We start from the raw sequence: 17,424 nt of genomic DNA on the forward strand, positions 1-17,424 counted from the left end.
TCCCCTGCACAGCCCCTGCACAGCTGATCCTGGACCACTGAAAATAAAAAAATGTTACTAATTTTCAGGTTTTTGGTTGTTGGTTTGCTTTTTGTAGTTTTCTACAGCTTTAATAATGTAAACCACAGGATTTTTTTTCTTCCTACAGACTTGCCCAAGTAGTGCCAACTGTAAGAACAGGTTCAAAGGGAGGAATGGTTCAAATGGAAGAACTCAACAGCAATCAAGAGGCCCCACACTTTCATAGCCAGGGTGGCTTAAAAAGCCATAAGAAGTATTTTCTTCTTCTCTACTTAAAGGCCTAAATCAACCATTAGCTGCTTCCCCTGGTTTCTTACCTAACCCCTCCCTCCTGCCCATTACCAGTTTGGTGTATAAAGCTTGCAAACTCGAGTAAAAAAAAAAAAAAAGTCACTTTAGGTCTTTTTGTTTGCTTTTAGTAGGCTGAACTCCCCTGGTTTACCCTGTTACCCTGCTGCACACCAGAAGCTTGAGCTAAAACAGTGGAAGTGATCCACTCCAGTGGTCAATGGCATTCCCAGAAACCATCCACCTCCATCCAGCTTTTGCAGTGTGGCCACCACACCATGATGCCCACCCTGAGACAGAGCCTCTTTTGTCAAATTAAAATCTGGAGAAAAACAACTTTTACTCTGGAGCTTGTCTTCTGGCTTTCAACAGCTCAGACACTTTTGGTGTGTGCTCCCCCTTCCTTTCTTCCTCAGAGGCCAAGAAAGAAAATGACACTTCAGCAGCAGAAAGTACTGATGGAAATTGTTCTTTCCATGCTCTTTAACTTCTATAAAAGCAAATCTCACCTTTTAGGATGTCTGATGCACCTGAGTTAAGCTTTTTGAATTGTTTTTTTTTGTGGGTTTTTTAAATTATTTGATTTTTGTTGGGGTTTTGGGTTTGTGTTTGGCTTCTTCCCCTTCCTTCCCATTCAATCTTTTGACCTGGCTGGTAAGACACCTGAAAGGTCAGCACAGTGCTGTTAGCAAGACAGAAATGTTGGTGTGTCCCTGGCTGCATCACCCCAGCCTGAGGATGTCATGTAGGAGGACGTGGTACTCTCTTAATGCTCTTGATCACTGAATTCTATTGGGAAACCCTGATCTCAAAGTGCTTTCAGGTACTCACTTAAGCAGCAAATGCATAAAAATGCATTGGATAATTACTACTGGAGCAGGAGTTGTCACTTAGAATCCCAGTTCAGCACAGCAAGAAAAGCACTACTGGCAGAGGGCAGGGAATAATTTAAATTACTGCTCAGGTAACTGCTCTTTTTCCTCTTTAAATCCCACAGAATATTCTTTGCTATTGAATTAGGCTCAAGAACATAAGAAAGGAATTTCAGAAGTGTGCATACCATGTCAGTAAACTTTTCCTGTGGAGGAAAAGTTTCCATATGAGGAACTGGTACCTGTGCTGGCTTCACAGCTTCCTGGTAATAAACAGCTGACACAAACAAAGGTGTCCTCTGCCTTTCTGTCTGCCTGTCTGTCACACTTCTCAAGTAGCCATACTGTGGCTGCAACACCCATCATGGAGCTGTGGATTTACTGAAAAGAGGAGATGTACAGTACCCTGGCACGTGCCAGCCCATCCAGCTCTCTCACCCGCCTGGTGCAGCCCCTCATTGCTGCTTCCTGCCTCCTCACAACACCAGGCACCCTCCCTCACTCTCCGTTAGGTTTGTAGCCCCCAGTTCTGAAAGATTCATTGAAACAGAACATTTCTCTCCGGGGGGGAGGAGGGGAATCTGTTCTGGTGTCCAAAACAAGGTGGGAGGCTGTTCACAACAGGAGTGTTGCTCTCCTTTCTGTCACACCGAGTTCACTTAGTAAAGTAGGTTTGGTTAGTAGAGTTCATCACCACTTGCCTCACTAGAAGAGCTCAGCACAAGCACCTCCTATCTGATTTCACCACTTCTTCTGAAGAGTGCACTACATTTGGGACAAACCCACTCTTTACCCCTTCCCATCCCTCCTGGATTGAAATGTCCCCCCTTTTAACCAGCTCATATATATCTCGAGTCAGGTCAGTGAAGGCCTTCTCCACGTTAATGGCATCCCGAGCAGAGGTCTCGATGTACCTCATCCCATAGGCTGCTGCCAGTTTCTCAGCCTCGTGCCTGGTCACTTGTCGTTGGGTGTCAAGGTCACACTTGTGACCTACCAAAACAAAGACAATCTGGTATGGCTGGACGTGCACCTTGGTCTCCTCTAGCCACTCGTGGACGTTCTGGAAGGACCTGCGGTTGGTAATGTCAAAGAGGAGGAGTCCACCCACCGAGTTCCTGTAGTAGGCTCTGGTGATGGACCTGGAAATGAATGAGAAACAACAAAAGCATAAGTTAGAGCTGCCTGGGAAGAAGGGCTGAGTGAGTTTAAGGTGGGGTTTTGCTTGTTTGTTTCTCCTGATTATTATTTTTTGTTGTCTTAATCCAAACATAGCCCTTCTGAACATCCATCTTTGTTTAAGCAAGCAGTGTCACCACCACCCTCTCTGCCCTGCAGAACACAGGGCAGGGGAGGCCACTCAGGCAATGTCTTACTGCTCTGAGCTCGTGCTCTGTGGAGCTTGTCATTCAAAAAGACAGCTAATCCTGGCTTAAACATTTCATCCTTGGGTAACTGTGCTACTGATTTATTAAAGCTCTGTTCAGAATCACCACCACCACACTATTTTTGGTCCCTGTTGTCTATCATGGATTTCTCTATGCCCTTTGCTTTAAGCATCCCATCCCCAACCATGCACGTTCTCTGGACACCTTCTCTAGCCCATGGGTTCAGAAGCAGTGTAACAAATTCAAGGTTCATTTGAAACCAAACACCCAAACACTCTCTGAGGGTACACAAAACAAGGAGGCTACGGATTTGGAAGGCTGACCCTGGGGCTGTAACCCCCCTCCATAAACCCAAGGCCTTGGCACAGGGACACCCTGGTGCTTTCTCCCACTGTGCCACTGGGAACCTGCACTGCTGCTGGTCTTGTTCCTTCCAACAACATCAAAACAGTAACCAAAAAAGACACACACACACCCCCAAGCCACAAGAGCTGAAAAATTGAGCCCATCTTCCACAACTCTCCCAAGCAAGGGCAGACTGCCACCCATCCAGAAGCAGCACATGAGACTACGAGGCTGAGCAGAGCTACAGTTCAACAACCACTGCACGTGGAAAAACCAAGAAGCTGTAAAACTGTGGGGTTTCTGCACAGTCATGGATTTGTTCTAAATCCAGAAGCAATGATCAATTCCAGTCCCTTTAGGAATTCACACTCAGGCCTGAACTTTCCTTGCTGGGAACACGTAAGCACATTTTCCCCTTGGGGACAAGTCCTTTTTTTGAACCCACAAGAGTGGTGTTAGGGGTTATTGTGTGTTTGTATCTAGTGAAACTGCCACAGGAAAGGAGGAATTGGAGTTTTCAAGGATTGCTTTATCAAAAGATATGGGTGAAAATCCACAGCCAAAATGAAGACAGCCAGAAGAGATGGGGGGAGGGAAGATAGTTGGCTGCACCCGGGTAATTTCTCCTCTCCCAGTTATCTGGCTGAGGGATAAGAGTAGCTCTGTACATTTGGCACTGAGGGAATTAGAGCTGCCTTTTGCTGTCTAGCCAGCTGCAAAGAGATATTGGTGCTTTGAATTCACCCCCACACTGTCACATGCATTTCTGCTTCTCCCTTGTCTTTGGTGCATCAGCCCTGGCTCCTCCTGCCAACATCAACAATGCCTCAGGTACCAGGGAAAGCCATGACAGGTTCCAAGCTGAGCACTGCTTTGAGATAAAATGAAGTAAAGGTCTCTGTGCCTTTTCTTGAAAGCTTTTTCAGACTCTTTTCCTTCCTGACCTGCAGGAAGCACACAACACTGCCTTCAAGCTGCATGCTACTCCCCAGTTCCCTTCCAAGACACCCACCTCCCACTGTGCTCACAAAGAGCAGTTTGGGTATTTTCACCTATTTTGGCCAAGTTTTAACATCAAGGCATTGCTTCTGTTTGGCATGGTGGGGACTCCTGTGCCATGGTATGAGCCTTTCCCTCCCAGCCCAGGGAGAGCTGCTGGCCGGAAGGAAACTGCTCTTGGGTCAGTAGTGGCACAGAGTCCTGGGGACACAGTGCTGCACATGCTTCTGCTTTTGTTAGCATTACACAACAGCACGTTTCAGACAAGGCAGTCACAGTATTTCAGCAACCAGAGATGGGCAAAACCTGCTGGATCCAGGCAGAACTGGACCATGCTCATCTACATCTCCAAAGCAGCCTCAGTGCTGTTCCAGGCAGGATGTTTTTGGGGCGTGATCTGACAAAAGAGGATGGCACACATTTAACTATAATTTAAGCCTTAACTGCACGGAAATTGTTTCTAATTTATGGTGAGTGAAAGAGCTCACAACGGGGGTCAGGAAGAGCAGAAATGCAGCACAGCTGCAGAGCAGAGACTGCCGACAAGGTGTCTTCAAAATAACCACAGTGGCTGCTTCTCTGTGGGGCAGCTGTTAAAGTGCACAAGGCAGACTGGAAATGCTCACATCAGAGAACCCTGTGAAAAAGCAGATCTTGCAAATTTCCTTCTTAAGAAATTCCATGTGCTATGATAAAAAAGTTTAAGGTTCTGGAGAGCATCTGCACCATTGTGCTTCTTGCCTCTGCCCACGAGCCTGAGAGGCTTCAGCTTATTCCAGTAGTAATTACAGCTTGCCTTGTGCCAAGAAAAAGAGCTTGCAGGAGCAGCCCAGGAGCTTGCTGTCTCTAGAGGGCACAATTTGCCACAGGGCTAAAGGTGATCTGAAAGGGATAAACACAAAACAGACTTTCTGCCTGATTATTTCTTTTTCATCATTTTCATGCACTATAAAGGCACCTGGGTTGGCTGACTTCCCTCTCGATCTTCACATTGGGAATTTAAGTCTGTGCTCTAGCAAGGGCATTTCAAAGTTGCACAGTGTCTTGTGGGGTTTTTTTATGTCACTTTTGTTCCTGCCCCTTGCACTCTTCCTGCCTTTGAATGCTGCTGCTGCCTGCCCTTGTGCTGAAGGTCGCCTGCTCATCATGCTTACAAACCCCGGAGCTGGGCCGGGTCAACCCCCAGCACTGAGGGTAAGCAGCCTCCAGGGCCACAAACTTCCTAATGCCTAAAAGCAAGGAAACTGAAGCCATCCAACAGCTTTTGCTCTTCACAGCAAAAGCAGGAGGAAGGGAGCACCCAGGAATGTTTTCTACAGCCCTCAACCCGAGCTCCAAAGCTGGAAGCTGATGCAATGCAAGCTAAAGCACCTCCTCTCTCACCAGAATAAAGCAGCAGCTCCTTACCCTGAAAGGCTGCAAGGTGGCAGAAGAAAAAAAAAACCAACACAAAAACCAAACCTGTCAGTGGCCAAGGACCAACTACTGCACATCCTGGGCCAGATGCCAGAGCCACAGATGTGAAGGAAGGAGGTGAGAAGGGTGGGAGGTAGTGGAGGTTTCATCCATTGAATGAAACCAAAACATTCCCCAGCTGAGTGATTACAGCAGGCAAGGAGAAGCTCAGGGAACCTGCGTGGAGATGCAGAGCAAGGAAAGTGCTCCCAGAGGGGGAGGGTGGAAAAGAGGATGAGAGTTAATAAAGATGCTCAAAAAATATAAGCAAACAGGAGGGAGGAGGGGTACACTGAGGGTACACCCCTTCCAAATGAGTGCTGTCTGAGCACCAGGCATTCCCTGATGACACCAGCCTCCTGTTCAGCTGGGGCCGAGCCTGTGTCAGCCACAATTGATGTTCTGACCCTGCAGTTCTGTGGGAAAGTCTTGGCACGGTCCCACACGCCTCCTTTCTTTTTCCTCCTCAAGCCTTCGTTACTATCACTTCACCTCCCAAACCCTCTAGAAAGCACCTGCCCCCCCTGCAAGGCCACAACCGAAGGGTTTGTCACAGCCTTTCTCTGTCCTACCCACAGCTGATCTCTGCTGTAACCGCAGAGGATCAGACCCCATATTCCATTGCATTCGGCCACCCCAGATGTGCGTTCAGCTGCGGAACATCCCGCGGAACACCGAGGGGGGAGCAAGTGCATCCTCTTGCTCACACAACTCCCTAAAACATCCTCAGCCCCCAGCGCTGCCTTCGTGAGCGGGGCTTGCTCCTTCACATCTCCACCCTACACATTCTATACATCCTGCACGCGCCTTGGGGTGGGGGGGGGTGTCGACCCCCAAATGGCCGCGTATAGGATGTGTACAAGCTGTAAAGCTCGGCCCCACCAGTCCCCACCCCGGTCTCACCGGAACCGCTCTTGCCCGGCCGTGTCCCAAATCTGCAGCTTGATCCTCTTGCCAGGTTCGATCTCCACCAGCCGGGAGAAGAAATCCACCCCCACCGTCGGGTCGGAAATCTGGGCGAAGCGTCCTTCGGTGAAGCGGCGGATCAGGCAGGACTTGCCCACGGTGGAATCGCCGATGACGATCAAGCGGAATTGGTACAGCCAGATGGCCTCCATGCTGCTGATGCTGCTGCTGCCGCCCGCCCGCCTCAGCGCCCGCCCGCCGCGCCGCCCATCCCCGGTCCGCGGCTCCGGGGGCGGCCGCCGCCTCCTCCTCCTCCTCCCCGATCGCACAGCAAGGCCGGGCCCGATGATGCCCAAGGGGCCGGCCCTGGCTACCTTCACGGCGGTCGAACCGCTCAGGTGGGCCCCATGGCCGGCCTGGCACCCTCCGTCAGCGCCGCATCCCTCCCAGTCCCGGCCCGGTGCTGCGAGGATGCCGAGCGGGTACCGGTGGCCGCCTCAAGCCCTGATGGTGCGGCCGCCGAAGATGCGGCAGCCGCTTCTTGAGGGCCCCGCTGGGTTCCCGTTCTCCCTGCTGCGATCCTGCCCTCCCCTCCGCCGGTACCCGGCGGTACCCGGTGCACGCAGCCGGTGCCGGGGCTGCGGGATGGAGGCGCGGCCGTGATGCAATGGCGGCTGCGTTCCTACCGCACTGCCGGGAGGAGCCGCCACCCCCGAAACGCGGCCGCTGCGGGAGCCGTGCAGGGGCGGGGCGGGGCGGGACCGTGCGGGGCAGCGCGGGTGGCCGGGGGGGAGCCCGGGAATGAGGGGGAGCTGGGGGGCTGAGGGGCTGGGGGGAGCCCCAGGGTTGTGAGGGGGAGCTGAGCCGAGCCCAGGGCCAAGGAGGAGCCGGGCAGGCAGGTGCACCCGAAAGTGAAGGGACAGAGGCCACAGGAAACCTTCCCCAACTCTTCCCCCAGAACAGGAGGGTGGAGCGGGGCACTTGGCACCTTTCCGTGTTCCAAACCCTCGAGTCTTGCTTCAGGTTCCTCGCCACCGCGTCAGGGTCTTCCTATCGCAGTGACAGCTCATGGGGGCGGCACAAGGGCTCCTGGTGCTTTGGGAGAGCCTCTGCACCACTGCCCTGGGTCACCTGCACTGAGCCAGCCTTATCTGGAAGGGGACAATGGTAACAGTAAGGTGTCTTACTGACAGACTCATGAGACCCAGCATAGCCACGAGTACAGTCTCAAAAATTGATAGTTTCAGACATCGGATGCCCAGGAACTTAAAACCCACAAATCTTAACAAATTCATTTTCCCTCAATCTGCTCGAGCAGGTTCTTGGGTCTACAGGGCCAAGCACAGTGTTCAGGAACCTGAGCAGCAGCCAACATCCCACAGTGAATACATGGATACCTCGGGTTCTAAAGTCCTCGTTTTGACCAGGCTGTCCCCAGTCTGTCCCAAACAGGCAGCACAAGGACACACTCACCTGGCTCTGTGGGATACAGCTGAGATCGAGCACCTCCTTGTTCAGCACTCAGCAGAGTCTTGATCTCTGAAAGGGAAAAAATGAGCATGTATAGTTTTAAAAGCAGTGATTAAATGTGCATATTAAGTCAGACACTAAAAAAAAAAAAAGATTGTAAAGATTGTTTCATGAAGGGGATAAACACATTCACATTAGATCCTTAAAAACAAAACAAAACAAAAAAGGGCATTTATATAGATATGATAGTTAGCCAGCCTGCGAATCAGACTAGGACATTAGAGAGACCATTTCAAGTCTTGAGGAATAAATGGCAAGGAATTTTTTCAATACCCTTTGAAATATAATACCTTTATTAAAAAAAAAGAAATCACAACCCCAAAAGATCCTATTTTAAAGTACCTCAGGACAGGAAAGAAAACTGATGAAGCAATCTGCAGAGCATCAGAAACTGCCCAACTGAAAAATATTAAACCTATAAATCCAAGTTAGGAGTACATTAACCAGTGACTCATTGCCAGCAATGCTTTGTGGGGATCTGTTGCACTTTACTGTATGATTTCTGAGTATTCAATGCCCATTAGTTCAAGCCCACAACAAAGTGTGGTTTCTCTTAACTGGTTTTCTCCCCTCCCTGTGCATGCACACGTGCTGCCACCCCATTCCATTTCTTCCACAGGTCTGACTGTACTTCAGCAGGCACCAGGCAACCCACAGCATCTCCAGGAGGCATCTCCAGGCAGAGGTGCTGGGGGACACTTCATGGCAGTGATATGAGCTACAGCAGGGAGCAGCCAAAGCACCCTGGCTTGTAGGGCTATTAGGAGCTGAGGAGATCACCAAGGAGCCCAGGAAATGCTGTTGGAGCTGGAGGGATTCCTAGAGCCTCAGGGACCTGTTTTGCCCAGCAAATAAATCTGCAGGATCCTGTGATGCTGATAATATTTCCACCTTCTCTGAACACATTCACACAGATGAAAACACACTCTGTGGCTGGGCAGCCACAATATTAATTAGCAGCAAATGAGAAGGTGTGAGAAAATGAGATCCTGGGAGAGCCTTTGTTCTGGTATTGTTTTAAAAAATGGAAAATCTGGTGTCTCAAGGAGAGAGACTGAGAGTAACCTAGATTTGATGGAAAAGCAGGTTTGTTGGCTGGGGACAGGCCAGGAGCTGCAGAAGCCAACAAGCTGATGCTCGGAGCCACCTCTGCGGGCTGTCAGCAGCCCTGGGCTAGGGGCAACCCCTCAGCACTCCCTTCCCTGGCTCTGGGGGTGATTCCAGTGGAGCCCCTTTCTCCTCACACCCACATGGGCTGGGGGAGAGCTGCCTGGGAACCACCTCAGCACAGAGAAGGGCATGGATGGACCATGTACAGGGGCCAGGCTCTGCATCTACTGAGTGAACTGGTGGGGCTCCACCAGCAGGGTCCAGCCCAGCTGCCTGCCATGGAAACCAGTAGAGGTGAGATGGTCTCAAGGCCAGCAGCTTCTCTCCACCTTAAAGCCCAGGCTTGCTATGGCTGGCCACAAAGAGAAGGTATTGAGCCATGGTCAGGGATGGCTGGGAGCCAAACACCCCTCCTGGACACCAGCCCTGTGAGTCAGTGGTAATTCCCTCTAGATTTGTGCAGTTATGGTTTAGTTTTACTCCAAAACAAGCCAGTGCCCTTTACACCTGGCAGATGGAGGTTGAATCCACCTCCACGCCCATGGCAGCACTACAAGGAGAGTGCATCAGCTCTGTGTGCACCATGCAATTTTAATGCCCTTTCAGTTTCCAAGGATACAAAAAACAATCAATCAGACACAATCCCTGGCTGCAGGGCTGGCTGCACAGGAGCTGCCCCAGCCAGCCCATTCCTGCAATGGCAATGTGCTGGGGACCCAGTCCATCCAAACCTGCAGGGTGAAGTCCCCAGCCCTCAGGGGCTTGATTTCCAGTCCAATCCAGCTGCTCCTCACAGCAGGGATAAGCTCCACCCAAGTGGAGCCCAGTGAGTGTATGCTACCAAATGTGTCAGAGCCCATGGGCCAAACACCAGGGTGATGGGAATGCTGAGAACACGGCTGGGTAACCACACATAGTAAACAATTTATTACCTAGTTCCAAAAAACCCCCCTGTCAGATTAGGCCTGTCCAGAAGATGTGGCATGGATACAGATTACACTGGTGACAGGGACCCAATAGTCCCCACAACCTGCTAGCTGTAAAACCCAGGACAGGGGGAAGGTATTAAGAGACTTAATGCTTATTATTTACCTGATGCCACAGTTAGTCAGGGTAGTGCAGACAAATGTAAAGCCAAGGGCACCACACAGTGTTCAGGAACTGACAGCAGGCACTGAGAGGGTAATTTAGGACTTTGTGATGAGGTGACAGCCTGAGTGCCTTCAGCAGCAGTAGCAGGAGGGAAGCACAGGCAGGGCTGGATGCCAGGAGGCACATGGTGAAGCTTCTGTCCCACCTTGGCTTTTGGCCTTTTGTAGTCATGGATTTCTGTGACAGACTGGCAGCTCTGTCCCCAGGAAGCTTGTCTAACCTGCCTCCCAAAATGCCAACCTGTTGGCAAAACACTTCTAGTGAGCAATGGAGTACTGCACACCAAGGCAGCTCCAAGCATCCTGGTTGGGATTCCAGGGGTGGCATCCTGCAGATGACCCACCCACTGGTCCCCCAGTCTCACAAGGGGATCAAACCAAAAGCAGTGCAGCAGATAGACACAGGCTTGATAAATATAGTAATGGCTGAGTGATGCTGTTGTCCCACTAATGGTTCCCCCATTAATATAAGAACACATTATCTAAATGTCTCTCCTACATTAGGTGTCCAGGCTCCCTCTGTAGCCAACAGAGAGCTAATTAGCCCACTCAGCTTGATGGGCTGAACCATCTTGCACCACCACAGCTCTCTCTCCCTGGGCTATAGGGGAACAAAGGGCCCAGCAGAGAGCACCTGCCTAATCTGACTGCCCCAGCCCCTGAGAAGGAGGTTCTGCTGAGGAGCTTAAAAATGCCACAGAGCTGGGGCTGCAAAGCCAGCCAGGATCTGTGATAATGGGAGAATGTCACCAGAAACTTCAGAAATAACCAGAGAGGCCTCTTGAGTCAACAGCAGTGCTCCAGGGCAGTGTTAGCATTTGCTTTGCAACCTGAATGGACAGGATTCAGCTCTCCTACAGTGTGATCCACATGGGTTGGACATGCAGAGAGGCCAAGCTTGTCCCTGCAGGTGACAAGGCCACCCTCTGGTGTCACACAGCACCCAGATGATGTAGCATCCAACCCCACCAGCTTGTGCATGGAGCAAAGAGTCAGCTGGGTTTCTGAAGAGACATAAAAACATTTGTAAAATGTTTCCCCGTGACAGTAAATTAGACATCAGCTCATTACTATGGGATGGCAGAGTCCAGATGCAAGTCCCAGTGTCTGTCCCAGTGTGATCGTGATCACATTAAAAGGGTCATGAGTTTGCCAGTCAAAAAAGGGGGGGATCCCATCAAGAGAACATTATGTCTGCCTGAGCCTGCCTGAATCCAGGAACAGATCCTCCACTGGGGATATTATGTCCTTGTAGCTGGTTCAAGTCTTCTCAGGAAAGGAACAGGATCTGCTTAGAGCAAATAGAAGCCATTACAATCAGGATAAATTAGTAATGGTGAGTGGGAGAGAGAAGAGAGGAAAAGAGGTTATTGTGATTTTTTTTCTTCCAACAGAGCGGGTGTCTGAGCTACTTACATTGCCAGAAAACAGCTCCCTAGTTTCCCCTCCAAGCCCAGAGCTCACACTGCTTGCTTGCAGCTCAAGAGCCACTTTGGATGGTTAATAACTAGCAGGATGGCATTACGGGTTGTTAGATGCATGAAATCTGATTTCTGTTCTTACTGGCAGCATCTCAAGTTTCGTGGCAGCACAGTCAGGTCTGTAGAGAGAGAAAAGGCAAAATATAACTTGATTTTTCTCTGTTCAGCACCACTCAACACATGCCTTTTTAATCAGAAATGAGGACCTAACTGTGAGGGTCCTGATGGTGCTGTAGGGGTTAGGACTGTGGCTCTCCAGTGGTGTATGTTTTCCATTTTGTAAAATACAGAATGCCAAGCAATTCACTAAGCCCTGACTGCAGTCCTGGGGAAGAAAAAAACCAAAAAAACCAAAAGGAAAGTGACCAGCAGAATTGCCTTCACACTCAGGACTCCTCCCTTTCCTCCAGGTTAGCTACTCTGGCTCTACAATGGAGCCCAGACACAAGTCCAGCCATAACATGATTTCACAGCATTTTAAAAAGCAAATATCTGCCTGCTCGAGCAGATCCCTGTTTTAGGTGACTTGCAGGGAAATGACCAGACCATCATCATCTCCTCTCCAGCAGGAATGCTAACCCAAGCCCTCTGCCACAAACCTGGTGGTACCAGCAAACTTCACAAGCTCAGCTCCTGCTCTTGTTTGTGTTTTCTTCCACTCCTCCCAGCATGCTGCTACCTGCCCACATCTTCACTCACCTTCATTCAGATTTGTCTGAATGTCTCATGTCATGTCTGGCATGAGGCATTTCAGCTGAGTGAATGGGAAATTAACGCAAAATCAAAAGGAGGTTGGATCTAGGGCTGGCAAACTCCTGTAAGGCCCCTGGAGAAGACACTTCCAGCTATCTACCACACCCATCCCTCTCCCAGAAGAAAGAGAACTCATACAAGCCATTAATAGGAATTTCTTCATGGAACTCCAACCAATGTGTTCATAAGGGTGGGAGGAGTTGGCCCACACCCCAGAAGTGGGAACAATCACCCTGGAATTGCCTGCTCTTGCCCAAACCACCTTGCTACAGATCAGCCATCTGCTCACAACAGGCCAGGAGCTGGTACTGCAGGACCAAAGCATACACAGAGTCCCCGTGGCCCCACAAACTTCACCCTGACCTCTCCTCAGTGAGCAAATACAATCAGGAAACTGTCTGGGTTTTGTTTTGTTTTTTTTTAACCAGTTATTACCCAACTCATGTCTTCACCTGGCAGAGCCACCAGGACAAGGAACCTCCCAAAAATGCAGCTCCTGGAAAAAAAGTGGCTGCTCCTGGCTGACCCTATGGGAAGGGCTTTGTGTTTCAAGAGCTTTCCATCCCTGAGAGCAGCAGGGCTCCAGTAGCACTTACCTTACAGCAGATGTGCAAAGATGCTTTGACATGATGAGCCTCCCAAAGTCTCCCAACAACCTCTTTGACAGTACTCAGAGGGAGCATCTCCTCCCAGGCACCTGTTTTAACAGTAATAGCAGAAGACCAGGATACCTGAAGGGTGGGAAGCAAGCATGTAGAAAAGAAAAAGGATTAAGCCATGAATGATAAAAGTACAAAACAGCAACCAACTCAACCTGCTGCTGAATATCCACATTCTTAGTTATCAGGAACCAAAGTGCATTAATTTATTCAGGTTTTGTTACATTTTTTGACAAAATTTAACAAGCCTGTGAAAAATACAACAATTCTCTTCCAATAGATCACCTTATTACACAGGTTTATTTAGCCAGCATAATTTTCCCAAATCTCCATAGGAGTTAATTTTTCTTTCCTGTTTTGGTGATGGATAAAGCTGAGTAAATATTCAGTTATGGATAATTAATTCAACCATTTCTTTTCCATCTCCTCTGAGACACTCATTCACTGGGGTTTGTCCAAGAGTCAACAATCCTTCCTTTCTCTCCTTTAGTTAGCTTCTAAAACTATTTGATACCTGTAATATGAACAGTTTTGAGTGGACATAGGCCAGAGATTAAAATTGCCTGACTGGGTAGAAATACTTTCTAGACTCTTGCCTTCTCTCCTGATTTTGTGTTTTGGGTTTTTTTTTTTTTGCTTCTAAGGTTCCTGAGAACCTCAGTAAGGCATGAACTCAGAGGAAGCATGGAAAGCAGTTGCTCAGCTCTACTGTATATACCAAGGTTCATATTCAGGGACACAAGGGACATAAACCACATTTACTACAGGCATGAAGTCTTTCCTTCTTATGGAACTTTGCTTAACTCATTCTACAATCAACTAGGAAATACAATCAGGAAACTATCTGGTTTTTTGGGTTTTTTTTAACCAGTTATTACTCAACTCATGTAATCACCAGCATGTGCCTCCAGGCCTGAGTCTCTGTTTCATGTCACATTCACAGACAACAAATCTCAGCATCATAAGCCACATAGAAAAAGGCTGTTTAGCTGTTTACTCACAAGCTCCTCCACTTCTCCATGTGCCAGCAACAATAAAAGTGACTGAAATCTTGTTCTGATCAAGCGTTTTCTGCACAGTAAGTGAAACAGCTGCAGCACAGCAACTTTTACTGCCTCAGATACAGCTGTGTTACATCTGTGTGTGTGGTTGGGCAGTGTAATCTTTTATTCTGATAAACTATTAAATACCAAAGAAATCTTCTTAAGCTAATCAGGGCTTAATTTCCATAAACAAGCCACCAAAAGATTAACAAAAATCCTCACTGGAATCTCAACGTCCTGGGCCAAGTTCATAGAAGCAACTGGGCTGGGAAGAAACCAGCCTGCTGACAACCTTTTCCCCCTTTTGCTGTCACCACCAATGACAAAGATGATAATTTTCTGAGACACCAGCTCAAAGATTTCCAGCTCCAGTGACGCAAACAGCAGTTTTGGCAACATGGTCACAACCACACGTGCTGATGCTGGAGGTGAGGAGGACGAGGAGGCAGATGACACTGTTTTTGTGATGGAGAGAAGTCAGCTGAACCCTCCAGGAAGAGACCTGGACCTGCCCAAGCCAAAGCCCCTGGTGTTACCATTTACTTTCCCATCCACAGTGGGAATTCCCTGGGGCTGACATGTTCCATGTTTCAGGTCCTTCATTAAACAGTCATTATTTAATTCTGCTGCTCGAGGGCCTCTCCCTCAGTGCTTTCAGTGCTACGACTGGTACATATCCAAATATTATCTTCTTCCAATTGCAAAACCATTTCCTTTCTTTATTTTTTCCCCAGCATGAAAACTGTTGATTATCTCCCAAGTGTCCTAAAATAACAAGACTTTTTCATGGAGTTAAGTGTACATTTTGTCACTCATTTATTTACAACCACCTTCCCTAAGCTGAAAATTTATGCTGAGCTTGAGTTAAATAAAATCAATACATTAAAGAAGAATATAGCAACATTCACAGAGCCAAAATCTAGGGCAGGATAGCTACAAAAAATATTCCTCCTTGACATTTCATTTGCCCTTTGGCAAAACTGGTTCATTCTGACATGATAAAATTTCACACCTCTTGTGCTTGCTTTTTCATTGCTCAGACCATGCTAAAAATAGGCCCAAGGAGACCCGTTGACAGCTAAAGAAAAACCATTCCATTTAATCCCAATATGTACATCCAAAATAGAAATTACAAAGCTGCATTTTAAAAATGCATTCACGACGCCCCCTCTGCCACGCTCAACGTGACAGATGCAAAGTTACTGATAAAAAGGAAATTCCAGCCAGAGACAACTCACTGATAGGTTGACCAGAAAGGAAGGATGACTAGAAAGGAAGACTAGAAGGGCTGAGGCAGGAGATACCCCCAGGCATGTGAAGAAGACCCCTCACTTTGCATTAATTCACTCCCCACTTACCTCTCCTGCCAGCTTGCAACATCTCCCATCTTCCAGTGTGCTTTTTGACCTTTCTTCCCTGACCTGTTGTGCCAGGCTAATGCCAGACTGTTTCCTACATCATTATTTCACACTGAAATGTTCTGCACATGTGGCATTTCAATGGTGTGATTAGGCCTGGAACTGTATTTTACATTTGGGCAAACACTTCAGTTTGTATTGCACTGAGACTGTCCTGTCACAGAGAAATTTGCCTGAGGTCACTGAGGAAACCTGTGAGAAATCTAGGGAAACAGCCCCTCATTGCCAAATCCCTCCAGCAGCAGGACTATCACTCCTGTCTTTCATATTTAAGCAGAAATAAATGAATATAATGAATTCCTCATTGTTATCCTCCCCAGGTTGCTTCCTTTTCTGCTTCAAATAGTTCTCTCTTTCCTTAGATTCACCTTGGATCTCATTTCTCCTCACATTAGAGATGTGTTATCAGCAGGGACAAATGCAAAGCTCCTGGTCTCAGACTGTGCTGCTGGTGACTTGGAGCAATTCTACACCAAGAACAAAGTGTACCACTTGCAGGGGAACATGAATAACACCATGCTGCTGCTTTAGCTCAACTGCAGCTCTGCACAGAAAAAACCCAAAACAAATGGCACAAGAAAATAGTAAAAAAATAAAAATATCTCTATCTCCTTTTCCTTCTGCCAGTGTTCCCAGAGCCCCTGGAATTCAAAGATACTGAATATAAATGATGAAATAAAAAGGCAAATGAAGTTTCTTCTAGGTCAAAATCAAGTATAGCATCAGTTTGGCAACTTCCATGTCCTCTGTCAGGGAATTAATTAACATTAAACATCTCCAAAGTGCTGTCCATCAATTGCCTTTTTAACCCAACACTTGCCAGCCCCAGGGTTGCTCTCAGTCACCTCGGTGCAGGAAGTTTCCCAAGTCCTAAGGGACATATTCAGCCTTTCTGTGGCACAAAGAAGAGGTTACTTCAGTTTTTTCCTGCCTGCCAGTGAGCGCAGTGGCAGCAGTCCCTCAATCCACTCATTGGCAGCTGACATCATCTCCTGCCAAAAGGCCACCTCCTCCTGGGTGGAGTCCATCCAGTCCACAGAGATGCCATAGCTCAGACCTGGAAAAGCAGAAGACAGCTACAACATTGGGAGATAACACAGAGTTTCTACTCCCTTTGCAAGTGCTCAAAGGGATGTAACTCTTGCAGGATGCTTAACATAAAAGGTGCTGACTTCCTCTCAGCAAGGTGCACCCTAAACAACTCCTCCTCTTCTCCTAGTGACCTCCATCTCACACCAGAGTGCAGAAGAAGGTGCATGTAATAGGCTCAGAGTGCAAGAACCCGAAACATAACCTGCCAAGGAAAACAATACGGGGTTCAATCCCTTTCTGGATCTCTTTAAATGGTGAAGAAGGTCTAAAAGGTTTGCTTCTTTCCTTTAAAGGATTTTCCTGGAGCATCTGACAAAGTTCTCTTGCTCCATACTTCATTTGTATAGGAATCAAACATATAACAGCAGAAAAGTGTGGACATTAATTCTAAGTCAATTCTTCAACCAGATTTTCATGTGCCAACTATTTGGCAGTGAGATAAAAGTCTAAATTGGGATCACAGCTTATCTTGGGCTTGATATTTTTACATCTTGCTTACAAGCTTGCTCCTGTTGTCACTTCCCACTGACTAGTTCACAACCCTCCTGGTGACATGTTAGAGACTGAAAGCAGAGAACACAGGAGCAAACCCAACACACATGGGTGCATCTGCAAAGCTAACCTTGCTGCTGCTACCAGCCTTGCCCTGATATCCTCAAGGAACAGTTATTCTTTATTGCTACATGCTGAAATTTTCTGGTTGTCCTTCATCTCTCAGATGCTCTCTTGCTTAACAATAAATGGTTTAGAGCCACTTACAAAACTATGAAGGTGAACATGCTGCCTGTTAAAGCCTAGGTATGGGGTGCACTGAGAGCTAGGACAGGATGTTTGGAGAGGGATAAACCTCCATGACAGACAGATGGACAATGGGTAATGGTCCCATCTGCTCTTTAGTACTTAGGCTTAAAAA

The 17,424-nt window shown here is 48.1% G+C and overlaps 2 protein-coding genes across 4 annotated transcripts in view; both read right to left on the reverse strand.

Moving 5' to 3' along the window:
* Window positions 1-1,338: 1,338 nt before the first annotated feature.
* On the reverse strand, window positions 1,339-6,486 carry RAB39B (RAB39B, member RAS oncogene family). Its single transcript, XM_030449312.1, has 2 exons — window positions 6,272-6,486; window positions 1,339-2,323 (listed from the first exon to the last, which is right to left on the reverse strand). The coding sequence occupies exons 1-2, from the start codon at window positions 6,484-6,486 to the stop codon at window positions 1,897-1,899; spliced, it is 642 nt and encodes a 213-aa protein (XP_030305172.1). The 3' UTR covers window positions 1,339-1,896.
* Window positions 6,487-12,976: 6,490 nt separating this feature from the next.
* LOC103528379 (synaptotagmin-like protein 4) overlaps window positions 12,977-17,424 on the reverse strand; it is a 39,081-nt gene continuing 34,633 nt past the window's right edge. For 2 of the 3 annotated variants that reach the window (XM_030449409.1, XM_030449410.1), the window contains one exon: window positions 16,126-16,476. In XM_030449409.1, the coding sequence (XP_030305269.1) occupies window positions 16,331-16,476 (146 nt within the window). In that variant the 3' untranslated portion in view covers window positions 16,126-16,330. Of the gene's footprint in view, window positions 13,031-15,359; window positions 16,477-17,424 lie in introns of those variants that run through there. The other variant, XM_030449408.1, reaches the window with a different exon arrangement.

The sequence above is a fragment of the Calypte anna genome, chromosome 4 (assembly GCF_003957555.1).
Source record: "Calypte anna isolate BGI_N300 chromosome 4, bCalAnn1_v1.p, whole genome shotgun sequence".
NCBI lineage: Eukaryota > Metazoa > Chordata > Aves > Apodiformes > Trochilidae > Calypte > Calypte anna.

What these genes read in the sequence shown, in the direction of transcription:
- RAB39B (XM_030449312.1), bottom strand. Translation starts at nt 6,486, where the DNA reads ATGGAGGCCATCTGGCTGTACCAATTCCGCTTGATCGTCATCGGCGAT. An exon ending in GCCGGGCAAGAGCGGTTCCG is followed by an intron (nt 2,324 to 6,271) that starts GTGAGACCGGGG and finishes ATTCATTTCCAG; the next exon opens with GTCCATCACCAGAGCCTACT.